The following is a 27,163-nucleotide window of genomic DNA, read 5'->3' as shown; positions in this document are numbered from 1 at the left end:
ATGTCCTTTGCCTTCCGGAACAATGGAGAAGGTACTCTTTCTGCTGACAAAATCAACTCCTCTTCCCATATTCATGATCACATTCAGTCCCATCTTGCCTTTGGAAGGACTTTACTTCTGCAGAAGTCCCCTGATTTACATCATTGCACTTATATCTCTTGTTGACTCATCCCCACCAGCAGTTAAACATGCCCTAGGACTTCCTTTATTTGGGAGAGGAGACTCCTCTTGGCCCAATGGAGCTGCATTTTTCTGCCCCTCTTCTCATCATTCTCAACAAAACTCACTGACTTCTTGCTCACATGCCTTTGTCTCCTTAACCCACCCCGACAGGCTTCCTTCTCCACCATTCTCCTAAAGCTGCTCTCAGCAAGGTCACTACTGACCTTCGCTCTGGCAAGTTCAGTGGTCATTTTTCTTTCCCTTTCTCTTTGTCTTTCATCAAAAGCTGAATATTTCCAGCTTCTTGAAACAGCTCCATTCTCATTTCCCAAACAAGACCCTCTTACCTACCTTCTCTGTATCTCTCTGGTTGCTCTTACTCCTTTTGCCCTGTCTCTAAACAGCAGAGGGCTTGAGGGCTCAGTGTTGGACCTCTTCACTTTTTCTCTATAACTGCTTCCTAAGAGATCTCATCTAGCCTCTTGGCTTTAAATACTATTTATATGTTAATAACTCATTTGTTATCTGTGGTCCTGACCTATCTCCTGAGTGGCAAATTTGTACATCCAACTGCCTACCTGGCAACTCCATTTGGAGACCTAGTAAGTGTGTTAAATATACCATGTCTAAAGGGCAATCAATTCTGTCCCTACAACACCCTAACACACACACACATACTCACACACACACTCACACACACACACTCTCACACACTCTAAAAAGCAAAAAATTGGTTCTTTCCCATCTTAGTATATGGTATTACCTTCAACCCAGTAGCTCAAGTCAAAAAGCTGGACGTTTTTACTAAATCCTCTTATTTTCTTAGCTCCACATCTAATGTAAAAAAAGTCTTGGCAATTCTATTTTTAAAATATATTCCAAATTTCACCCACTTCTCACTATCTCCCTATGGCCCATGCATCCGTTTTCTGTCTGAACTCCTATAATAGCCTCCAGACTGCACTTCCTGCCCCTGAAAGTAAAAGTCCAGTCTATAGTCTACCCAATTGCCAGGCTACTCCTTTAAAAAGGTAAATCAGGCCATGTGACTCTCCTGTGTTAACTCTCCAATGATTTCCAGACATCTTACTGTGGCCTGAGGAGCCCTTTGTGATCCATCCTTACTGAGCCTTCTAACTTGATCTCATGCCACTCTGTTTCGATCGCTGCATTCCAGCCACACTTGCCTTTTTCTGTCCCTAAAGTGTAGCACATCCACCCCTGATGTTAGGCCTCTGTGTAAAATGCTTTTATCTGGCACTTAGCCTGGCTGGTTCCTTCTTAACCTTCAGTAACAACTCAGTGTTTCTTCTTTATAGGTCTTCCTTAAGCATTGTGGCAGAAGTGGCATGCCGCCTTGTCCGCCTGCCTTTCTGGTGCATTACATTTGGCACGCACATCACTCTGTTTATTTCCTATTTATTTATTGGTACTTATTTATGATCTGCCTCCCTCTATTGGAATATAAATTTTGTGAAGGTGGGAACCTTGTCTCGGATGTTCACTGATGTATCTCTTGTGCTTAGGATAGTGCCTTGGTTAATACTCACAACTATCATTCAAAATAGCCAGGAAACCCAGTGCTAAGGCATTTGGTTATAATACTTATCAGTAATAATTTCTCCTACCTGCTTTCTGACTTGATTTTTGTTTTTATTTTTATTATCATTTATAGCTGTTCTTCGTTAATTTCAAATGGATTTCTAAGCCATTCTAGGTAAAGCCCCTTGGATCCAAATAAGTTAAATGTATCTCTGTTCTCTAGAAACTGCTTTGCCTAGTTAGTTTTTACCATGGCTTAAGGGATGTATATGCCAATGTCTTGCCACTATCTCCTATTTTGGATTCAGTCATGATCTACTCTGATTTTTATTCTGGATTTTAGGAAGATGTCTGTGGGATTAAGAAAATTTGTATTACTTAATGATTCAAAGACTAACCTTTCCTTTTCTGATATGGAACAGAACATGATTGCTGGAATTTCTGTCTTTGACCTGGGATTTTGGAAATTTCATGACTAATAAGAGCTAGTGTCTGCCAAAAGAGAAAGAGTCCCCACGTGTCCTTATTGGGCTAAGAATTCCCCATTATTTTCCATCTGGAAAGTGTGATTCTTATCTCTTTTCACTTCAGAAGGTCATAATATAAAGTACCTTCCTGCTTTTGCTCCTTCAAAAATCTTGGTTTTATCTTACTCCATATTGTTGCTGCAGATTAAATCTTGTGGACTTATGCCCCGGCCAGTGTGGCCCAGTGGTTAGAGTGTTGGCCCATGGACCTAAGGGTCATAGGTTCGATTCCCAATCAAGGGCACATACCTGGGTTGCAGGTTCAATCCCCAGCCCCAGTCAGGAAGCATTGTGGGAGGGAACAAATAGATTGTCTCTCTGACCTCGATGTTTCTCCTTGTCTCTCCCCCTCTCCCTCTCTCCCTTCCTTACACTCTCTCTAAAAACAAAAACAAAAACAAAACAAAAAACAGTGGAAAAAGTATCCCTGGGTGAGGTCTAACAAAAACAAAACAAAGCAAAAAATCTTGTGGACTTAAATTGGTTTTCTGTTTTCCAGCTTGTGGCAAGTTACTCTGTACTGTCCTTGTTCACATTGGTCGTGAAGTTAGTCAAGCCCTGTCTTCCCCTACAGTCTTGCTCTTTGCGCAGGCATGCGCTTGGAGACAATGGTAGTTGTTAATGAAGGAAGCTAAAGGAGTTCAGGAAAGAAACAGGAGACCTACGGGGAGATCTGGATCCCAGCAATGATGGCTATTCTTAATCCAGTCTACATGACTTCTCCAACAGAAGTAGTGAGCTGTAAAAAGGCTGGGTCTGGCTGCAACCTTGGGAGTTCTGTTTGCCTTTGTCCATAATTAGTCCATTATTTTTCTTTGACTTTCACCTGTACCAGTCTCAGACTCATCTGAAAAAAAATTTTATAAATTTCATATTCCAATATACCGCCATTCCGGAGCTAAAACTTTTCCAGGCATATCCTCAAGTGTGTGGGTATTACAGATTCTTATCTGTTCACCTAGGATAAAATCTGTTCCATTATCAATATTATTTTTATTTTTAACTCACAGGGAACTGACTTGAAATAACTCGTTCCTTTTATCTCGTACGTATCAGGAAGAAACGACTAAGCTCTCTTAGAGGGCCTATTACTCCACTAGGCTAATGGAATACAATAATAAAGAATAACAAATAAACATTTTTTATTGCTAGGACCTAAAGATTTAATGACTAAGATAGTAATGTGAATTCATTAAAGTAATTTTAGAGAATCATACATGTGCTGAGCTTATAAGGTCTCTGATGTGGTTTAGTTTCCTGTACTATCCCGGAAAACTGTTTATCAGGTTTTCGTTTTTATTTATGAGGTTGTAAGAAGATGAAACTACTGCATGGTCTTCATGGAATTTTATGAAAAATGATTTTTTTCCATCTCTTGCTAAAATTTCTAAAATCTATCCTAAAATGTCTTTGAACTTCTGAGCTTACTTCTCTGTATATGCACCCCTACTGCAAGATATGCTTTTTGTCCCAGAAATTATTGTCCCATTTTAGGTTTACTTTCTAAAGATTTAAGTTGTCAGTGTAATTGGTGATAAAACAGAAGCAGAGTAGAAGTTTTAGTCTCTCTTACTTTTGATATTCCTGTGGTCTTTGTCTCTAGGTCAGTGTAAGTCCCTGCCAAGGTATCATTTTGCTAAGCCTAAAGTTCACAGTGATCAGTCTGAGTTTGCTGTTGGGACATCTTGGGAATATGAATGCCTTCCTGGGTATATCAAAAGGTCATTCCTCACCACCTGTCTAGAGACTTCCAAGTGGTCAGATGCTCAGCAATACTGTAAACGTGAGTAATCTGTAATAGAGGTATCTTTGGGTCTATTAGTGAATCTCTATGAGCTAACCTGCTATTTTTCATGATAAAAGACCATCTCATTTACTCCTAAGGGCATTGAGAATTGAGGTTAAATCATCAGAGCTGGCCAGCCCTATTTACCTGGAATCTCCATGAACTTGCTCCATGCTCTCTGAATTGTGTTAGAGTGAGGTTAGAAGTTAGTATGCAAGGAATATTAGTTTCACTTCATTCTCACCCCATTTAATTCAAGAGACATTTTTGAGTAACAACTAGGTATGAAGCTATAGGCTATATGATGGGGCTGGAGAGAACAGTAAAGTCTACTGGTCCCTTCCTGTGAAGAATTCCTATACTCATTGTAAAGCCTGACTTTAAACAAATACTGTACTATGACGTAATTTCATTTATTCAGAGGTAATTTCTATGAGATCATAAAGTAGCAAATAATAAATGCGGTCTAGAAGAATTAGGGAAATGTAGGCATTACAGGCAGAGGAAACAGCATATGCAAAACCATGAAGGTATGAAAGAACATGAGGTCTTTAGAAAATAGACAAATTCAGTGCAGTTGGAGTATGAGGGACATGGTGGGGAATAGCAGTTGATTAAGTGGATTGGAGCTTAACTGACAGGCCATGAACATTTTTCCAACCAACAATGGTAAGTCATCACAAGTTTTTAAATGTAGGTAGTGGTATGACCACATTTGTGCTTCTAAAAGAAAATGTGTGCAGTGGTAGGTGTGCCTAGAAGATGGAGAGCAGAGTTAGAAAGGTAAATTTTGTTACTCGGTGATCCAGTGAGAAATTACAGCAGTGATAATGGTTGATTTGGAGATGTTTGGAATTCAGTCACTAAAATTTGGTGACCAACTGAATAAAGGGCAGGGAATAAAGAAATGAGTTACAGAAAGGAAATGATGACTGTAAGTTTTTTCTTTTTAAGCCACAAGACTTGGTAGATGATGCCATCACCTGACCGAATATAAAAAGGGGAAAGATAGGTGATAATTATGGTTGACCACAAATGATGTTTGCATGCCCACTGAAAATACAGACGACATGCTTGAAACAAATACTGTTCTGGAATTGACTCTTCCCTTGGAAGATAAAAGTTTTGTAAATGTCAAAGAGTGCTTTAAATAAACGTAAATAAGCTAGTCAGCAAGTCCAGTCAGGCTGGGATTTAATATAAAACACAAAATGTCCCCCAAATTCCAGTCCCAAACCCCGTTTTGTTTTGTTTTCCCCTGTAGGTAAATCATGTATGAGTCCTGGAGAACTCCTTCATGGCTCTGTCCACACACCCATGGGTGTCATGTTTGGGTCAACAATTACATATTCTTGTGATAAAGGGTGAGTTGGCAAGAGATATCTCCAGGGTACATGGGCTTTTCAACCAGAAACCATGAGTCTTCCAAGAGAGATCTGAGTAATTGCCACCTACCCTTTAAAATAGATAAGCAAAGAGAGCCACCTACCTGACCTGCTGTAGAGACTATCTTTCAGGGTTACCCACTAGAGATGGTCCCTAGAAGAGAAAAGAACTTGGGCTACTCCTCTTCTTCCAATTTAAAACTCCAGTGTTACTGACAAGAAGGCAAATTTTATTTGGCTTTAGATTCTTTAATCTTTTGTATGAGTCCTCAGTCTATCCCTGCTGTTTGTCATACATGATATTCCATTCTTTGCCATTCTTTCAGTGGACAAAGAACTAAGCTTTCCTAAGATGTACATCTAGCTGGGAGATGATCACTCATCTCTTTGTCTTTAGATACCGACTCATTGGTGTCAAATCTTCCACATGTATTATCTCAGGCAATACTGTAACCTGGGATGAAGACATGCCTATTTGTGAATGTGAGTAAAATGACCCCTTTATTGCACCTATATAATTCCTCTGGTATCCTTCTAGAGGGAAATTAGGCATCTACCTAACAAAATGAGTAGTTCCCAGGAAAGTTTATACTTGATTTGGGAAGTTCTGGGCACAGAGCTGTGGTTTGTTTATGTTCTTCTTATCCCTCCCAAACTTACCACACTTTTCTTTGATTTCTCCCCTTTGACAATAAGTTATTTCACAGTGAATATTCCATGCACCATGTCAGTCATCCCAGGTGCCTCTTATAACAGTTTGTCTGTATTCTGGGGATGGGATCTTGGGACCAGATCATAGGTTTTTTTGAGGTTTCATCAGGGAAGTTCCATGCATCTTCCTACCTTGCTACTTCCTATTTATAACCATCTCTGAGATACGGATACACAATTTCAACAAAATGCGTTAGCTGTAGGCTGAATTAGAGTTTGGTTTGCAAGACTGAAGTCAAAATTCTCAGAAGCTATAACATTAAAATGTGTTCTTTCTTTTTCCACCTAACCCCCCAAAAGCTATTCCTTGTAAGCCACCCCCATCCATCCCCAATGGGGACTATTATAGCAGCAGTAGAGAGGATTTTTACTATGGAATGGTCGTGACTTATCAGTGCCATGTTGGACGGAATGGGATAAAGCAGTATGACCTCGTGGGTGAGAAGGCAATATATTGCACCAGCAATGACAGTCAAGTTGGCATCTGGAGTGGCCCTGCTCCTCAGTGTATTAATCTAGTCAAATGCCCATTTCCAGAAGTTGAAAATGGAATTGTGGAATCTGGATATAGACGTTCATTTTCCTTAAATGATACTGTGATGTTTAAGTGTAAGCCTGGCTTTACCATGAAAGGCAGCAACGAGGTATGGTGCCAACCAAACAGTAAATGGGATCCTCCACTGCCAAGGTGTTTCAAGGGTGAGTTGGGCTGAAAATATGGTGATCTATAAATGAAATGAGAGTTTTGGTTGAATGGATGCATGGTGGCTGTGAGAAGAGGAGAGGAAAGATAGTAGATTTGGTTGGGTATCCTGGTTAAAAAATTCAAAACTGAACTTTGAAAGAAGCATCTGAATATTGAAGAGATAGGAAATATACTATATCCTGGAACAGGGTTAGATCTATATTAATGAGGGGAATTTAGAAAGCACTTTAAAAAAAAAGCAGATGGTACCAGAGCCAAAGATCAGAGATTTTTCTAAAACATATATATGATCAAATTTTCTTTAAATGAAGAAAAAATAAATTCTCAGTCTTATTGGCCATGCATTTGGGGGAAATTTCCTAATGTCAGAATTCTATTCAAAAGACTGTACATATTACATATTCTGATACTGACAAATGCAGCATTTATGCAATGAGGCTTGAATTAAGATTGAGTCTCTTCCCTCATGCTTCCTTTCCCCCTCCTCTTATTGAGAAATGTCTGACTTAGAAAAACCAGGCAACATTTGGAGCCCTTCCTTCAAGGCTCAGAACCTTCATCAACCTGGCTTGGGGAGCAGGGAAAATGTGGTAGATGTTGGTGGTGATCTTGTATTTCCAAAGTTTGATTCCCTTGACTATAATGTTAGTGAGAGGATAACCAAGATCATTTTAGTTAAATGACGTGGAGAATGATGAGTGGATGTACAGTTTTCTGGTACAATCAAGAGACAAAAAGCAGGTGGTTGCATGGTTCACCATGTCTAAAAACAGTAATGCATGTTACACACTCCACCTCACCAAAGGAGTCTCTGCTTTACATTAGGAGAGTTCACGTGACCACCTTCTTCCTTCCCCTGCCAAACCCAAGTTGGCTTAGATCGTAGAGAAGAAAGTTCTTATGTCAGAAATGAAAGGCCTCTGGTCCTGTTCTTTTCTCAGGGTGTCTACCACCTCAACGTATCCACCATGGTAATTATAACAAAATGGATAAGGAATTTTTTGCAATTGGACAGGAAGTGTCCTACAGCTGTGAGCCTGGCTACACTCTTATTGGACCTAATGCTATACAGTGTACATCATTGGGAACCTGGAGCCAAACAACCCCCAAATGTGAAGGTGCCTAAAACTCTATTCCATCTTAAGGAAACTCAACTGTGTCCTGACTCTTCATGTGCCAGCCTTGTCTCTTTTTTCCTAGCGAAATCATGTGATACCGTTCCAAACCAACTTCTCAATGGCCAGGTGGTGACTCCTTCTACTCTCCAGCTTGGGGCAGAGGTTTCTTTTGTTTGTGATGAGGGGTGAGTGTGAGGTGACAGGGCCTGAACTGAGACCTGTGACTCATAGCCAAGCATTGCAAAATGTGATCTGTAAAGACAGTTAATATTTCTTCCTCTCTCTGGTCTTCTCCCTCCTTTTCTTTACCTTTTATGACTAAAAATTCTGTTATTAGCCAAATCCTATTGGTTTTCTTCAAGTGTATGTATTGTGCATGGCCAGCCAACCTGGACAGGAATTACCCTATTTTTTTTTTTTTTAATTAAAAAGCAAAGTTTGAAGTCACAAGTTAAGGCTTCTCTTATGGAGATGAATAGATGATGGGGGGTTAATAAGGGGGGCTTATTGGGGTGAGCTTAGGGATCTTTGATATTATCTTCACTTGAAACTAAGTTTTTTTGTTTTGTTTTTTACCTTCTAAATTGTCAAGAGAATCTTGACATTTGGATGCCAAAGAGAAAAGAGATCACATTTTTTAAAAATATGTGATAATTATGACTTTTTCTGTGTTTTTACCTGGTCTGAAGTCGTCATATAGCTGAACGGATCCACAAACAACCTTGGACATTTTCCTTAATCCTAAAATGCCAAAAAGAATAGAGCTCATTAACACCACTTACTTGAGAGAAGTGATTAAATCCATGCATCTGAGAATTGGTTTGCTCTGGTGATGATTTCTCCCCTTATTATTTAAGGTACCGGTTAAATGGCAAATCTTCTAGTCAGTGTGTCTCAGAAGGAATGAGAGTACTCTGGAATAATAAGTTTCCTGTCTGTGAACGTGAGTAGAAGCAAAAATAAGTATGAATCTTGCTTCTTGGTTTTTGGTGTATTCTCATGCATTTCTCAGCTATCACATCTTATCTGGATGAGTGCTTTGAACATGCATGTGCCAGCCTTCTGTATGTTGTAGCATGCAGGCAAAATGAAATGTATTCAGTTGACTACATCTTGTCTTGAGTATTCTAGTTATATCGAGATAAAGGCTTTGGGAAGCTACCTCCACTGCATCTGAGTAGCGCTGCTGTGCTGAAATGGTTTGGCCTTGTGTTCTTCTCCGTTTCTCTGCTCATGAGCGTCCTGGAGCTAACTGGAAATTAACCAGCAGTTCTGGAGGTTGGCTCTTTTCCCTTTGTTCTGAGACTCACTTGGGAAAGGTCTGCATATACCAACACAGCTATAAATAATTAACAATATGACAAGTGCATAAGGGATATGAGGTCATTATTCCAAACCCCTGATCACTTCCTGTGGCTTTTTCAAAGGGGTGCAGCATCAAAGGATGACAAATGACTGTAGTGAGGCTGCAGTCCCTTTAGTAGAGGGATGGAATGTACTTTCACCACTTGTAGCCCCAGTTGTGTGTTTGAAACAGGTATCAAATAATTTGTATGTTCCAGGTGTTGTACTTGCCCCTTTCAGGTCCTTTTGTCTCTCTGGGTTCCCATTATAACCTTATGAAGTAGCTTGATTTTGATGATGGACTAAGAAACTGAGGCTTAGAGAGGGTAAGACTTGCCTAAGGTCACACAGCTATTGAATGATAGTGGGGATTTGAAACCAGGTCTACTGAGCCCAGATTTCATTAGTCCACAGTGCCTCCCCACATGTGATTTGCATGTCACTAACATATTCTTTACATGTGCTGTTTGCCTTTTGTTTTATTAAAATGGATTAGACTCAGAAATATTTAATAAATTCTGTTTCCTTGTCGTTGTTTGGTCAAGACAGTGCTTATAATTCCTATATTGATTTGTTTGCTGAGGATCAAGAGAAAGGTAAGACTTTAGGAGCTTGGGGATAAGTAGGGACTATGCTTGTTTACAAAATTCTAAGCTTGTTTCTGACAAAATGACATAACATATATTTGAACTTTTAATCTAAATTGGAATGATTTTGTTGTCATAATCAATAACACCGCATATTTCCCTTTCTAATTTTCAGGGATTTTTTGTGACCCTCCTCCTAGTATCCAAAATGGTCGGAACGGTTATTTTTCTGGCCCTGTACCTCTCAAAACTGTGGTGAGGTACTCTTGTTTCCAAAACTTCCGCATCATTGGAGAAAAGACTCTTTTTTGTATAACTAAAGACCAAGTGAAAGGAATCTGGGATAAAGCTGCTCCTACCTGTGAATATTTCAACAGAAATTCTGTTTGCCCTGAGCCCATAGTGCCAGGGGGACACAAAGATAAAACATCGAGACCACCGTACAGACACGGTGATTCTGTGACATTTACCTGTAACGCCAACTTCACCATGAAAGGAAACAAGTCTGTTTGGTGCCAAGCAAATAAAACGTGGGGGCCGACACCGCTCCCCACCTGCGAGAGCGGTGAGTAAGAGAGAAAATGAAACTGGGCGGGGGGGTGGACCCCGCAGTTCTGTGCGGCTCGGGTTTTGTGTCACCCTGAACTCAGAGCAGTGTGGATGTGTGAGGGTGGGGCCCAGGGGGCAAGCAGGCCGAAGGGCGAAAATTATGCTTTCCTGTTTTATTGTATTTTTTTGTTGTGAAGGATATGAATGTTCAATTAGCAAACATCAATAGAACGAAAAAGTTTAAAGTATGGGGAGAAAAAGTAATTGAACGTAGCTCATAATTGAATTGAATAAGTCTCACAAGATTGGGGGCGAGAGTCTGTTGGTGCTGCGTGAACTGTGGGGTTTTAAACTGTGTATCTGAGTTAGTGTTAAACTGAGAAGAAATGTGAGGTCTATTAGCAAAAATATACCCAATGGATATAAAACGCACCTGTAAATAGTTGTTAATGAAGCCTGGCAGAAATGATCCTCTGTTGTGTGAGGCGTCTATAAACATTTTCTGAAGTGATGCACTATGTTCCCAAGTCATCTCAGATAACATTTCAAATCAAATGACTTTAATAGTAAGGATTGCTTACTATTAGCCTAAGGTCTTCATTTATTTTTATTTAGTTAGGCTTATGATGTTGCTGAAATCTAAATCTGAATTTCAATCGTACAATTACAGGGAATAGCATATTTGACAAATATTTTACCATCAAAAGTAGCTATTTATTTTCTTGGTGAAGAAAAATATCAAGCAATTATAAATCAGTTAATGAGCTGAAAAGACCATGATTAGAAAACTATGATTCTATCTATGTATCTATAGAAAGATACATAATCTTGGAGGCAAGGAAGATCTATGATAGTCACAAAATGAGGAAACTATAGAAAATTATTGTACCTATATAAAGATTTAGGTAAACCTATATGTATTGACATGGAAAGATATCATAAACAGATTATTAAGCAAAGAAAGAAAGGCATAGAATAAGTTGTGAGTACATATATACTCACCCAATATGCATGTATATGTGACACATATAGGATCCCATCAAACTATATTACTAATATCCAGCAGGATAAACCCTAATAATATGCTACTTTTGGAGCTGAGAATAAGTTTAAAGGCAGGATAAAAGTATGTGTAAAAATGAACTATTTTTTGGTAATTGAAATTTTTCACAAAGTAAATCATAAAGTGTAACTAAAACTGGAAAATAATGAGCTATTTATGGTATAAAATGGATTTGATCAAATCACACTTGTTTGATCTTTAAAAGATGGAGTTGAAAATTCATGAGGACTGGTTACCACAGATCATGAGTCATTTATTTGGATCTATGCACTATGTCAAAATCTAGATTGTGAAGGATGCATTATCTGATGGCCTTTTTTCCTAATGTGCGTGTGTAAAGATTTCCCCCTGGACTGTCCACCACTTCCCATGATCCCCAATGGACATCACACAGGAAAGGATGTTGGCCCCTTTGCCCCTGGATTCTCTGTGACTTACAGCTGTGAACCTGGTTATTTGCTTGTTGGAGAAAGGACTATCCGTTGTTTGTCATCAGGAAACTGGAGTGCTGTCGTTCCAAAATGTGAAGGTAGCCTAATTTCCAGTCAGTTTCAGAAATTGGCCTATTCTGTTATTTGCCACGCTTTACACATCTTCGGCTTGTTTCCTTAGAGGCACAGTGTGGACCCCCAGGACCACTTCTCAATGGGCAGATAAAGGGGCCTCCAAGTCGTCAGGTCGGCGCAACTGTGAACTTTTCCTGTAACGAAGGGTGAGTGTCTGGAGGACCTATGAGATTTAATTCATTGGGCCTCTCTGTGCGTGGTGTGACCTGTGAAGGCTCCTCTGTGGGGATCTGTGGGGAGCCGAGGGTGAGGTTGTGAGAGGGAATGCTAATAAGAGCCAATGCACACAAATTAAATAATTTGTCTTGGACTTCCAGTAGAGGTCATTGATCCATATCACCAGCTGCTTAATAGTTCTGAGTGACCACTCCCTGTCTCCAGGTATCGCTTACGAGGCCAACCTTCTAGTCAGTGCGTAATTGCTGGACAGAGAGCTCTATGGACCAAGATACCTGTATGTGAAGGTAGGTTACACAAGCTGTGGTGTGCAACTAGTTCACTGCCCGAGGCTCAGCAGGACACTGAATTCTTTTGACAGAAGCTCTTGATCGAGTCGTTACTCTACAGAACCTTATAGAGCAAATATCTCTCCTAGACATCTTTAAGGGTTATGCCTGAAGCATCCTTCAGTTACCTTTCTAGTCTCTGCGTATTCAAGTAAAACAGAGTTCCTAGGCTCCCCTTTCTCTAACAGCTAAGTAGACTTTTAAGCCAGGCCGTGCACATAAAGGAGATGGCCTATGCAGTAACAGAAATTCAAGGATCAGCAGAATTAGATATATTCCAGAATAAATCATACTGTTTGAATTATATTATTACAGCTGCCCTGATTGATTCATTAACTAGTCAAATATCCCAGGTCCCTGAACATAGGAGGTGGGAGTGGTATCAAGCCCGAGGCTTTCTATGTCTGCAGTACACTGTCATCTTGTCATTTCTCTGTAATTTCTCTAGGCATCCTTTGCCCACCACCTCCGTCTATTCCCAATGGAACACATACAGGCAGCCCTGCAGCGAACTTTCCGTATCGAAGCACAGTCACTTACACGTGCGACCCGGGCCCAGAGCCAGGAGTGGACTTCATCCTGACTGGGGAGAGAGTTCTCCATTGTACCTCCGATAGTCAGAAGACTGGGGTCTGGAGTCCCCAAGCTGCCCCACGCTGCGAACTTGCTGTTTCTGGGATTCAGTGTGCACCGCCCCAGATCCTAAGAGGCCAAATATTGTCTGGGCAGAAGGATCAATATTCCTATAATGACACTGTGGTAGTTGCTTGCTCGATTGGCTTCACCTTGAAAGGCTCCAGGAAAATGCGATGTAGTGCCCGAGGCACATGGGAGCCATCGGCACCAGTCTGTGAAAAGGGTGGGTGTCCCCATACCAAGAAAAGATTGCACTGATTCATTTTTTCCAAGAACGATAGGTAGGGGTTTTGTACATAAGCAGGTCCCTTCCAGTTTGGAGCCACTCGACTCTTCTATATATATAGTGTTTATAAGTTATGCAGGACACTTTTTAACCCAAGCCCCACAGTTTGTTTATTTTGTGGAAGTATTCTCTGGGGAAAATAACGTTAGGGGCCACTAAGTTGCCCATTTCTTTAGGGAAAAAATGCTTGATTGTACTAATACTGAAACTTAAAAGGGAAGTCAGCAAAGGCCCGCCCCATGGATGTATTAGAATCTCCCATTGGAAGCATACAAGGTGATCCCTTCAGAAAGGAAGAGACGAGAGGAGGTAGAACACCGAGTGGGAACTGAGCAAAATCTGCAGCAGCCTAAGTGCAGAAAAGACAAGACCGAGAACCACTGATCTAAAATTACCCCCAGCTGGGCTGCAAAACACCTCTGTGCCATACAGCTGCCACCAGAGGGGAGTTTTAGCGTTAATGCCAATTTCTTCAGCTGTTTCTTCCTATGCCTGTTGATTATATAAGAAAATGATTCTTCTTTTTCGTTAGATTGCCAAGCTCCCCCTAAAATCCCCAACGGACAAAAGGAAGAGAGACGCGGGACCCGCTATGAGCCTGGAACATCCATAAAATACAGCTGTGACCTTGGCTATGTGCTGGTGGGCGCGGAATCCATACATTGTACCTCTGATGGGATGTGGACACCCACTGTCCCCAAATGCAAAGGTGCCAGGTTTTGTGTATCCAGATGTTTTGTGGTTTTGAGATTGCCTTGAGTGCATTTCTCATCGTAGTCCCTCTTTTTTTCTTTTTAGTTGCAGAATGTGAACATGTAGGAACACATCTCTATAAAATACCCCGAAATCAGGTTATTAGACCAGCTGTTAACTCTTCTTGCGATGAAGGGTGAGTGAGTGCTGGCTCAGCCTGAACTAGGCCTGCCTATCAGTGCACCCTGCAAGCTCTGTGTACGAGTTTACCTCAAAGACCCTTCCCTGTCCGTGTCCCTGGGTCCTGGGCCTGCTGTTTGTCCGTGCGTGGGAACTATGCCTGTGCACTGGGTGATGGAGCTGATGCTGGCTGCAATCTGTTCCTATTGCTTCTTGTCCTGAAAGTGGTGAGTCTGCTGTTGAGCCAAAGGCTCTTGCTCGCCTTAGTGGTCACTAGATGGCAAAATGACATGACTCTGTCTCTAGGTTCCGGCTAGGGAGCAGTGTTTATCAACAATGTCGAGGCACCACTCCTTGGTTTATAGAGATTCGTCTTTGTGACGGTGAGTAGCAAAAATAGCAAACAATCTGAAGTAATGTGAGACCTATGCGTGTCCTGGGAGATTTCTGCGTCGGGTTATGTTGTAGGAGTAAGAACATGAGACTCTGTTCCATTAAGTTTGTCAACAGTTTTGCTTTCTACTGTCACCGCTATCTGCTCCAAAGCATAGCTGCCACTTAATTTAAATGTATTCAGTGACTGATCCTCTTTTCTTATTTAGGTGTATAAGATGATGAAAGCAGTGAGTATACGAGCCACAATGCATAATTTGGGGTACACTGTAGATTTGTGGAGAAAAGGGAGGTGGGTGTGGGATCTGAGCTCATGTTCTGTATCTTCTGCTTCGTATGATCTTGGGCAATTTATGTAACTTCTCTGAAACTCTACCCCTCATCTATAAAGTCAGCATGAGACCACAGACTTCAAAGTTATTATAATTAAGCGGGGAAGGCCTGGGGGTGGGGTGGATGCAGGTGGAGGGGATCAATGGGGGGAAAAGGGGACATTTGTAAAACTTTCAACAACAAAGGTAAAGTTTAAAAAACTATTACTATCACTACTTTGTAAATGAGAAAATTGCTTGTGAAAAGGTAGATATTCAATCAGCAATAAATATTTTTGGCTAACCTATCACATAACCTCAGCACAAGGTTGGCACTCAAAAATAGCTTAATTCTATGCCCCTGTGCCTTGTACTTGCCTATTGTTTACTTAAAAAGAATTCTCATTTTAATTAATAATTTACTACTGGTCTTTACTGCCTTACAATATGATATTGATGCACATGTTCACTTTAAACAAAGATTTCCATTACAAAAATCTTTCTTATGAAGCCTGTTTAAATTGGAGTTTACATACAAAATGGGTTTTGATATCATCAAAACTTGCCCATATCCTCCAGGAAATGTGATAACAGCAGGCTCATAACCAGCTTCCTGTCTCTACTTTGGTGGCTAATCCTGAAACAGAATTATATAGTCACTTCTCATCTCTCCAGAAATCACCTGCCCAAAGCCCCCTGATATCTACAATGGGAAACACACAGGGGGTTCCTCAGAAGACTTCACATATGGGACCACCGTCACTTATACATGTAACCCTGGGCCAGAGGAAGGAGTCAAATTCAACCTCATTGGGGAGAGCACCATCCGTTGTATAAGCAACCATGAAGAGAAGGGCGTCTGGAGCGGCTCTGCTCCCCTCTGTAAACTTTCCCTCCCTGCTGTTCAGTGCTCACTTCCCCACATCGCAAATGGATTCAAGATATCGGGCAAGGAAGCCCCGTATTTCTACAACGACAGTGTGACATTCAAGTGTGACAATGGATTTACTTTGAAGGGCAGCAGTCAGATTCGTTGCAAAGCCAATAATACCTGGGATCCTGAACAACCGGCTTGTGAAAAAGGTAAAAAGCCAGTGGGGAAAAAAATAAGGTATTTATTGATTCATTCTTACCTCCCATCCAAAACTAGAGGCAGGGAAAAAGTCAACGGGGCACAGAATACTATCTCATTTCTTTCATCTGTAACTATGTTCTACGTGTGTTGTATATGTTTATTGTGTCAATGCCTCTTGTATCCAGAATATATTCAAGTATATAATGAGAGGACCTGTTTAAAGATGTCTGGTTTTTTCAAAAGATCAGAAGGCGTGCAGTAATGAACTGGAGCTTTATGATCTTTGGCTGAAAAATGTAAGGTTGTCTGTTGTCGAGTTTCATGCACCTAATGTTCTCGAGCAGAAATTCCTCTCTTGTTGGTATTTATGTGGGAAGTTTTCTCTTCAGAGTGCCAGCCCCCGTCTAGGCTCCACCACGGCCGGCATACAGGTGGAAGCAGGGTCCTCTTTGTCCCTGGGATGACTGTAGACTACACCTGTGACCCCGGCTACTTGCTGGTGGGGAACAAATCCATCCACTGTATGCCTTCAGGAAATTGGAGTCCTTCTGCCCCTCGGTGTGAAGGTACTTTCAGTTCCAGAGTTGCCTTTCTCTTTGGTGTCAGGCACGTCTCAGTAATTCCAGCTTTGCTCCTCCAGAAGCACCGTGTCGGCCTGTGGGAGAAGGCGTCCAGGGGCTTCCAGCCGATGCGCACGTGACTCCCGTTAATAAATCCTGTCAAGAAGGGTGAGTGTGAGAGGACCCATTCAGAGAGGGCGTCTGCTTTGTTTTGTGCATGAGATCTACCCTCAGCTTGTCCTGGTGACTCTCTTTAGAGGTTCCTCGCTGCCACACTCACAGACAATATCAGGGTCCAAAGGTCTAAGTGGCATCTCTGACTTGTTAGTTCTTTCTTGACAAGGAAATAGGTTTGCTGTGAGCAACTCTAACCTGAAGGAGTTTTCTTACTTGGAGGGTCAAGGTTTTAATCTCTTTCTACAGAAGTTCTTATGTAGGATTTCCTCTGTATTTGTGGTGTGAGGAGGCGAGGTTTCAGAGATGTGATACTGGGAAGTAGAAATGTATTATAATCTCTCTCCAGGTACCAGCTGACTGGGTACACTTATCACAAGTGTGAAGGTGCTGAAAATGACGTTTGGTTCCAAAAGATTCCAGTCTGTGAAGGTCAGATAGAAAATTAAAGTTGTAAGTGGGCTAGTAGGGGTTAGAGAGGGCAGGCTGCCTAAGAAGTAGTCTGTAAATACCTCTACAGTCTCTGTATCCTATTTCAGCGAGCCTAAGAAACACCTTTCACAGTTTGGTCAGCACTGTCATTGCCAAGCAGAGTTGTCAAGTAGGAACTATTTGGCATATATCTTCTAATTGCTAACGATAATATACATATATATACACACACACACACGTATATTATTCTTCAGCAATATATATGTATATGGATATAGTATATATATTGCCCATATTTCTAGTTTATGGTAATATAGTTGTATTTCTTTCTTCTTATTACTTTATTGTATTTAAAAATTTTTTGGAACAAATATGTATTACTCATATTAGACATATTAATAAAGCTGTTTTAATAAATAACAAAGAAATTTAAAAGAACACACAACACAGTTTTTAAATCTAAATAATTTTATGTTTACGTGCAACCCACGCAGTTTCATAGTTTTATTTATACTGAAATGACAACTGTCCACCTTGATATACTAGCTGAAGCAGAATTTCCTGAATCTCTTCTATAGCTCTTCGCTGTCCACCTCTACCAATGATTCGCAATGGGAGGCACACGGGTGTGATGGCAGGACACTTCCTATATGGAACTGAAGTCTCTTATGAATGTGACCAAGGATTCTCTCTTCGGGGAGAGGAAAGTATTCGATGCATAAGTGATTCTAAAGGACGTGGATCTTGGAGTGGACTTCCCCCACAGTGCTTAAAATTGCCTCCTGTGACCCACTGCCCTAACCCAGAAATCAAACATGGATACAAGCTAAATAAAACTCAGTCATCGTATCCCCACAATGCCATCATAGACATTGCCTGCAACCCTGGTTTCATCATGAATGGAAGTAACTTGATTAAGTGTCATACCAATAACAAATGGGTTCCAGGCATACCAACCTGTATCAAAAAGGGTAAGTTATTTTAAGACGTTAACTAAGGGATGTTGCTCAGAACAAGGAAAGAGATTCTTAAATCTGCACTTGCCATTTGGGCTAATGAAAAGCATGGAAAAGTTAAGGCAATGATGTTGTTTTATGAGATAACTGCCTGATCTTCTCACCCAATTATTTCCCCCCTTTCCTTTCTAAATGGGTGGAGCAAAAGTACATGAAAGGGTAATGGCTAACTTTCAAAATGATGGTGTCTACAAAAGTTACTGTTTTTATGAAATTAGAATGATAAAAATGCACCTACCACTTTGGGAGGCAAATGTTGGCACTAATATCGCTTGTTAATTTTATACTGAAGGCTGTAATACCAGCCAGAAAGAGAACTTTGGGGTTCCAAGGTGTGAAGCTGGCCCTCAGACCCAATGAATGGTCTCCCTTGTCCTTTTAGTTATCATTCGTGTCAGTGACTAGGTGACTGTCTACCACAGAGGCTGGCAATGAATGACCCAAGAACTGAATTCCGTTCACCAGAACTGTTCTCTCTGGCCAACACAATAGTCTCTTTTTTAAGTGAAACCCATATCCACAGCCCAAGATACATGTAAAACCTGTGATTCAGTGAAGGCTCCCTCTGCTTTCCTGCAAGGCAACAGTTGCCTGATTTGGGCTTTGGCTGTCACTTTCAGAAGGGCAGGTTCTTTCTCCTTTGTCATATCTGGTGGTTTCGCTTCCTGGCTACTGTAAGCATTTGAGTGTGTGACCCTTAGACTATAGCCTTTCTTCTATTTAAAACAAAAATGAAATAACACTTTTGGCTGATAAATTACCATTATGGGCTACAACCACTGATGTTTCATTACCTTACTTTTTTTAAAAAAAAATATCTTTATTGATTTCAGAGAGAGGAAGGGAGAGGAAGAGAGAGAGATAGAAACATCAATGATGAGAGAGCCGAATCCCAGGCATGTGCCCTGACCAGGAATGGAACCCTGATCTCCTGGATCCTAGGTGGATGCTCAACCACTGAGCCCACCCAACTGGGCCATTATCTTACTTTTGACATTTTTCTTCAGATCATATAAAACATATGTAGGCAGTAGAAATCTCTGTACAGTGTTTCTTGGTTTGGGTGGAATGGATATTACTAGATACCAATTAGTTGGCTTGTTGCCTGCCTTCTTTCTATATGGCTATCACCCACAGATCATGCTGGCTGTGTGCTCCTCTGTGCTAAATTAAAGACCCTTTTCTATTGGCTTCTAAGCCTTTGTAGGATGTCAACGTCCAGTTAAGATCCTCAATGGGAATCACACTCATGAAGATATGGCTCGATTTTCTCCTGGAATGTCAATCCTGTACAGCTGTGACCAAGGCTACCTGATGGTGGGAGATGCACTCCTTGTTTGCACACATGAGGGAACCTGGAGCCATCCTGCCCCTTATTGTAAAGGTGCATTATCTATTTTTTAATTTTTAAATCAAATTTGTACCAAATAAATATATTCAATTAGGTACTTTCAACTTAAAATCACCAAATAAATGCCTCAAGTAGATCATTTAATTAAATGCATTTAATTGGATTAATACATTAATTAATCTAAATACCACAAAATAAGAAAAATGACTTAGAGTGTAGTCTATCTGATGAGTGATCACTTATGCAGTCATATAGAAAGTTGAAATGCTTATGTAAATTAAACAACCAAAGTATAGATTGGAATTACACTATGATTAGTTATAACTATGCTTCTGACGAAATACTAATGAAAAAGCACAACTTTTTCAGTGTATTTCCTTTTAGTGATGGTAGAATTATGAATATGTTTTTTACGTTTCAGAATGTCATTTTTATTAGGCATATGGAACATGAGAATTGAGTTACTGTGTAATATTTGTTGAGCACTTTTTGCTGTATGTCTGATACTGTGCACAGCATTTTGAGTGCATTGTCATTTAACCTTTTTGAGAACCATACGAAGTTTGTGCCATTATGATTCCTATATTAGAGATGAAGTCTCAGTAGAATGGAGAGATTTGTAACTTTTCCAAGGTCATACATTAGGAAGTCCTAGAGTCAGGGTTCGTATCCAAAGACCCTCTGCTGAAGAGATGAAAGAAGAAAGGAGGAAGTATGTATGCGTACGAAGAACTGGAGAGTAAGAGTCGATGATGATAAATCAGTAATTTATAATTCTTACCCACTTGGCCTTTACAATTTCTCTAACAAGTTGTTAAAATTAACCAGCTATTAGTTTAGAAACTAAAGCACGAGAAAGCAAAATAATCCTAAAGGTTATTGAAAGAGACGGCTGACACTGAAAGACTCTACCTAGGTTATCATTTTATTTCAGTGAGGTTTTATTTACTGAGAGTGAACTAAGTTGGTTTCATAAAACTTTCCATTAAGAGCAGTATCTACTTTGTTGGTAAATTAGATTCCTTTGATTTCAGAGGTAAACTGTAGCTTCCCAGAGTATATGCATGGAATTCAGAAGGGGCTGGAATCTGCAAAAAATTACCAATATGGGGCAGTTGTTACTCTGGAGTGTGAAGACGGATATACTCTGGAAGGCAGTCCCCAGAGCCAGTGCCAGGAGGATCATGGATGGAACCCTCCCCTGGCTGTTTGCAAATCACAAGGTAAGTGCAAGGGGCTTTGTTGACACTTGTCTCACTGGAGAAAAGAGAGGGAGGGATGTCCCTAAATGTGAGGGACTCCTGGGTTTTAAATTGACATAGGCCTGTAACAAGTGGTACAGTAAAGAGACAAATTTGAAGTTGGTTTTCTAGTCTAGAAAAAGAGAAACTTTCTGAGGATGAGGGAAGTAAAGAAAGAAAGTAGAGGAAGGCTAGCTTAATGTCACATTACATTACATTTTGTAAGGAGTTGCTGCTGAGACTTCCCTTATTGCTAAATCACTACTTACCAATTTGACAGGGACCTCAAAAAATATGTTAACAAGCCAGTTATAACAGTTAATATTTTCATTCTAACCTGAGAAATCCCTGTGTATACTGATTATGTTGGGTTTTTTATTGGTGAACTACTCTAACTTAATTAAAGTGAGAAGTGTTTTTAAGTCTAATGAGTTGTTACATAAGAAATGAAGGAAAAGTGGGTAGAATTAAGGTTCAAATTCATCTTTTGAAGTAGACTTAGAGAGATGGGAGTGCTAACTTAGGGAAAGCGCTAACTTCTGGGACATTGCCATGGGACTTTGGACTTCATTGAATCATGCAACTAGACTAACGTGTTCATGATTTTGGATTCTCCTTAGGCTCACTTGTTCCGCTTTTTGGTGGTAAGTTTTCTTAAATACTTAAAAATGTTCTAATGATTTTTTTAAAATAAACTTTTTTATCTTTGAACAGTTTTAGATCATTATTTGATTTTTAACTTTATATTTTGAAGTAATTTCAAACTTAGAAAAGTTACAAAAATAGTGTAATAAAAGCTCACATATATTCTTTAATTATTCACCAGTTGTTTACATTTTGCTACTTTTGCTTTATCCATTTATATTTATCAACCTATGTATATCCAAAACATTCTTATCATTGCTGAACAATTTGAGACATCATAGCCTTTACACCTAAATACTCCAGAGGGTAGTATAACTGTTAGTTTTCACAAATTTGATCAAATATTTTATAGAAATGTATATCAAATTTGAGGTCTTATATCCTGCCTGAGTGTTACTAATTTTTTTCTCTTTAACTCATAAGAAGTTATCTTTTTTGGTGTTTACGAAACTTCTAATGTGCCCTTCACATTACAAACTCTCACTTTTGGATAGAGTTCAATCAATAATTAGAACAGCCAGCTACGTCCAGTTTTTAAGTTGAAAGTTTAGTTTACATTAACTCTTGGTCTTTTGCATGATTTGGCACTATCCATATAGGCTGGCTTATTCTGTAGTAGAAAAATATATTTCACAACTGAGAGTTAAATGTTAGGTAAAGTCCTGGGATCCTGGTGTCCCAAGCGCCTAATTCTACCCCAGCGGCGAGAATATTACTAATAAAAACCGGAAAGAACAGAAAAGCCCAACAGAACTTGACTGGAACCCTGTGGTCAAGTGCTTGGTGCTTTAGATTCAATGGCGACTAGATTGAATCAGAAAAACCTTAAGCCCAAGCATGATTAGTTAGGAATTCTATATTTATATGGCTCAGAAAGGGTGACAAGAATCAAACTAACATGCCATGTGCCCCACCACTGGGAAGAGGCCCCAGCATCACTTCAAAACTAGGCAGGTCCCATTTTTCTGGCATTTGATCCTTGCTGTTTTGTCTTCCAGGCCTTTTTGTAGGTTCTCTAGTGCTGCTTTTCTTCATTGGTGTCACCTTATACATGTTATTAAAACACAGAGAACGGTAAGTTCAATGCATGCTTCACCTAGACTCACTAAAGGTTGCAGTTTCTTGCCTGAAACTAAACACAAAAGCACGAGCTACATGAAAGGACCAGAGCGATGCGAGAACTGGAATATGGTATCTCATGCCACACCCGGGAAGCCCTCTCTCTAAGGCCTGTAAAGATATGGAACACTTACTTAAATGATGTAGATTCAGATGGCACATTATAAAACTTCTAGAAAACAAAGGAAAAAATCCTAGTGGTAACAACTGCAGATATTTTGGTATATTTCTATCGGATCTTTTTCTTCTATTCTTTTTTCTTTTTTTAAACTGAAATTTTGACATTATAGTCTCCTGCCTTAGTTTTTTTTTTATTTTGCATATGTACATATTTTTGTATCTTTAAATCATGTTTTCTTTTTAATTACATAACAGATTATTGTTCTATTAATTGTATTTCTGTATTGTGGAAATTTTAGGTTGCTTCCACATTTATCTTGATAGTAAAGATATGAGGGACACCTTTTAATAAAATTTTCACAAGTACATGTGCTTAGTTCCAGAGCATAGATTCCTAGAATTTCTAAGGGTAGGTGTATGCTGTTTTAAAACACTTAGTAAACGTTGCCAAATGACTTTCCAGAAAATTTGTTCTAGCTTGATCAAATATCAGATTATTAATATATTTGGATAGGTTGTGTTTCTGGAATCTTTTTTCTGCTTCATTGATCTATGTTATCAAGGCCACCTTGTATTTAATTAGTATGGCTTTCTCCTATTATACTATTTGGTGAGTCAGTAATCCCCTCATTATAATTTTTTTTAGGATTTTCCCCTCTATTCTCTTACATTTGTTCTTTCTGGTGATTTTTGGATCGTTTGCCATTTTCTAAAAACAGATATGCTATGATTGCATTTCATTCTATAGATTAACTTGTGAGAAATTGGCATTTTTCTGTAATGTCTTCTCACTCAGAAACATACCAGGCCTTTCCTCGGTTCAAGTAATCTCTCTCTCACTGAGTTGTTTTCATAACTACTTACGTATATTACTAGGTTTCTATGTTTTGTTATATTATGCTACTATCCAACTAGACATACTGTTGCCAGTTTTTGATTTATTAATTTTTTAATACATTCAAATCTATAATGTTGCTGTAGTGTTTCATGTGATATTTTGTGAGTACACAAAACAAATGCAGTACTTGGAAATTTTGATCAGAAAATGTTCCATATCGAAAGAGATGTTTCAGATGCAATTCAAGAGAGTGTAGACAAGAGGGGAAAGTTGCTCCAGGTAGAAGGAACAGCTTGAGTAAAGACCCAGAAGCTTGTCGTTCCATTATATATTGTGAGAACTACGTAAGCAATTTGACATGACTTGGAAATAGTGTGTGTGAGTGTGTTTGAAGGTGAAGGTGGCATAGGTTAAGGTGGAGGCAATGGAATAAAGTCCCCTCTGACACATAAATTTTAAGGAAATTACAGAATATTCTGACGTGTCAAGGATACATTATTAGCAAATGGCACCATCATGTATCAGCCTGGGATATTCTGTGTGATAAGTTCTTTTTTTGTTTTTAAATATATCTTTATTGATTTCAGACAGAGGAAAGGAGAGGGAGAGAGAGAGAGACAGAAACATCAATGATGAGAGATTCGTTGATCGAGCCCACAACCCGGGCATGTGCCCTGACCGGGAATCGAACCCCGATCGCCTGGATCCTAGGTCGACGCTCAACAGCTGAGCCACGCCGGGCCGGGTGTGATAAGTTCTTGAGTCTCTGTACATGGCAGTGTTAGGGAGCATAAGCGGGTGAAGTCTTAACAAGTCTCAAATTCTAGTGGGGGTGACTAAGTCATATCACCCCAAACATGTCACAGACAAACTCCAGCAAAATGTCTTTAAAATACCAAGTCACCTGGTGCCACCTGATTCTGTTCACAGTTGTATGATGCCTCCTGTAGGCCTCAGGCATGAAGGGGTTGCGCTGAAACACTGCAGTGATGGCATCTATGAACCCAGGGAGTCCGTTCTAAGCCTAGGAGGGCCTGAGCATGGCAGGGTCTACAGTTGACACGTAGTTTAGACTGTCGTGTTTACCAGAGGATGGTGTTGTGAACGACTTCAGGGGAGAGGGCATTCTGTGACCAAATAAGATTGGGAAATACTGCACACTGTATTTTTCCCATGGAGATTCACAATCACCATGAGAGTAATTAAAGTCCTATAATAAAGAATCCGCTTGCATGTTTTTAAACCAGTGTTTCTCAAACTAATTAGATTACATAACTCTCCCCCCCCCCCCCCACACACACACATAATGCTTTTAACCACCCTTGGAACTAATGTTCATTTAACAGACATTTGGGGAATCTAGGAAGGTGGTCAGGAGCTAGATCATCGAAAGCCTTCAGGCCATAACAAGGAGTTAGGTTTTATCCTGTAGGAACTTAAACAAGCAAAAAATATATTCAGATTTGCATTTCTAAAAGAAGGGCAGGATTGGGCCATCAGCCAAAGCAGCAGTAGCAGGGATCCAGAGGATGGAAAGATGCAAGAGGTATGTTCAGTACTGAGGGTCCTGTTGAAAGTAGGGAGAAGGGGGCACAGAGAGTGAGCCAAGTGGAGGTCACTGGGTGGTCCTAGCGCTTCACTAAAAGGGGAGAAGGGCAGGTTTGTGGGGAACGATGATTTCAGTTCTGGCCATGCCACTTTGTGGCACCTGTGATGTAGGACTCAAGAGAGCCTGGACTCAGGTAGCTGACATTTAAATCACAGTCAGAGCTTTGGGACCAAAAATTACATAAGAAGTAAAAATAGGGATGAGAAATGGTCACAGAAGGACAGAAATCCTTAAAAGGCAGGAGGGGAAGGAACAGTCAGAGGTAGAAGGAAAGCTAAGAGGCAGTAGTTTCACAGAATTCAAGGGGAAAGAAAGTCTCAAGAAAACAAAATAGGAATGTTATTTGCATGGCTTTCCTCCCAGGAAGTTAGAAGATAATTTTAGCCAAGAGTTATTAGAAATTTAAAGAAATAGAGAATGTGGTCTCTATCTCTTTCCTTCACCCTCCTTCCTAAGTTTGCTATCAGGACGTGGCATGTGTAGGAGTATATGCAGCCTTTGGAAATGCTACCAGCTCACATAATTCATAATTTTCCAGTCTGATTATTATTAAGTTTATTAACATAATCGCATCACATGCTATTAAGTGCCTCAAGTGATATTAACCAAACATTTATGTTAAACTAAATTCCTAAGCATCACCCTCTTGTTTTATTGCCATTTTCTAACCAAATTCAATTTATTTTTTGATAGTTGGTATAGATATTTCATTTGCCTTAAATACTTTTTGTAAGTGACATGAGTAATCACTTAAAAATGGATGTCTTGTAACACAATTAAATATTTATAAAAGCAACCTAAACATTTGAAGGAGAAACTGTGCTATTCTTTACTAGGCATCTAAGATATTGTGATAAAATCTAAATAAAATCTATCACATCGACCTAACATTACCATTTTATAATATTCTTAATGGATTTTCCTATAAGCTGACCTCTTAAATATGGTAGTTAGGGACATATTGTAAATAACCCTAGAAGTAATCTTTTCTCCCAGTAATTTGACAATACTTTATTTCAGAGTTCTAAATAATATTATAACATCTTCTTGTCCTTTGCTAATTTCAGCAAAAATGGTTTTAGAAGCACAGCAAAGTATATGTGCCTTCAAAGAGGAAAAGTAAAAATATCCTCTTAAAATCATTTAAAGCTTTCAGTGATGTATGACTTTGTAGTAAATATCAAACATAAAAATTTCCTTTTAAATTAGATTGGAAGATTGTGTCCCAAAAAGGTAAATCGATGATGATATCCTAAAAAAAAGCTTTGCTCTTTTTTTCAAATTGAAGATCATAGTTATTAGTAATTAAGAGTCCTACCAAAGTCTGGCCTGTGTGGCTCAGTGGTTGAGCAGTGATCTAGGATCCAGGAGTTCTAGGTTCAATTCCCGGTCAGGGCACTTGCCTGGGTTTCGGGCTCCATCCCCAGCGGGGTGGGGGGGGGGTGCGGGAGGCAGCTGATCAATGACTCTCTCACCATTGATGTTTCTATCTCTCTCCCTCTCCCTTCCTCTCTCTGAAATCAATAAAAATACATATTTTTTTTAAAAAGAGTTGTACCAACAAAACAAAAAAATCCTGGATCTGAAGTAAACCTGTGTAATATCAACTTTTGACTTGGACATATAGCACTCTAGCCAATCATTTCTTTTTATGGCCCTTTCCAAAAAACAATAGGGGTTATAGTGATTATTTTATAGGCTACTTAGGACAAAAAAGTGGAATCATACAAGAAAAGTACTTTCCATGTGCTGGGAATTATGGGAAAAAGGCAACTGTTGCATCTTTATAATCATGGCAATGAGCAAAGAGTTTACTCTTCTCCCCTCTTTCCACTTAGCCATTATTATACAAACACGAGGCCCGCCGAAGGGGATCTTCCTTTAGAAGCACGGGAAGTCTATACTATTGACCCATACAACCCAGCAAGCTAA

At 39.7% G+C, this 27,163-nt stretch overlaps 1 protein-coding gene across 1 annotated transcript; it reads left to right on the top strand.

Annotated features, from left to right (window-relative positions):
• On the top strand, positions 1-27,163 carry CR2 (complement C3d receptor 2; the record flags this gene model as incomplete). The annotated part of the gene is made up of 25 exons (XM_081121900.1): positions 1-31; positions 3,835-4,014; positions 5,282-5,381; positions 5,800-5,885; positions 6,414-6,812; positions 7,761-7,937; positions 8,020-8,122; positions 8,795-8,880; positions 10,044-10,433; positions 11,821-12,009; positions 12,093-12,192; positions 12,428-12,510; positions 13,001-13,411; positions 14,007-14,183; positions 14,273-14,363; positions 14,654-14,730; positions 15,727-16,134; positions 16,516-16,692; positions 16,767-16,854; positions 17,210-17,292; positions 17,871-18,263; positions 19,507-19,692; positions 20,694-20,882; positions 22,544-22,619; positions 27,070-27,163. 25 exons carry the CDS (start codon positions 1-3, stop codon positions 27,161-27,163), a joined length of 4,374 nt encoding a protein of 1,457 aa, XP_080978026.1.

Source organism: Miniopterus schreibersii, assembly GCF_964146895.1.
Source record: "Miniopterus schreibersii genome assembly, chromosome: 19".
Classification (NCBI taxonomy): domain Eukaryota; kingdom Metazoa; phylum Chordata; class Mammalia; order Chiroptera; family Miniopteridae; genus Miniopterus; species Miniopterus schreibersii.
This window is presented reverse-complemented; position numbering and strand designations above follow the sequence as displayed.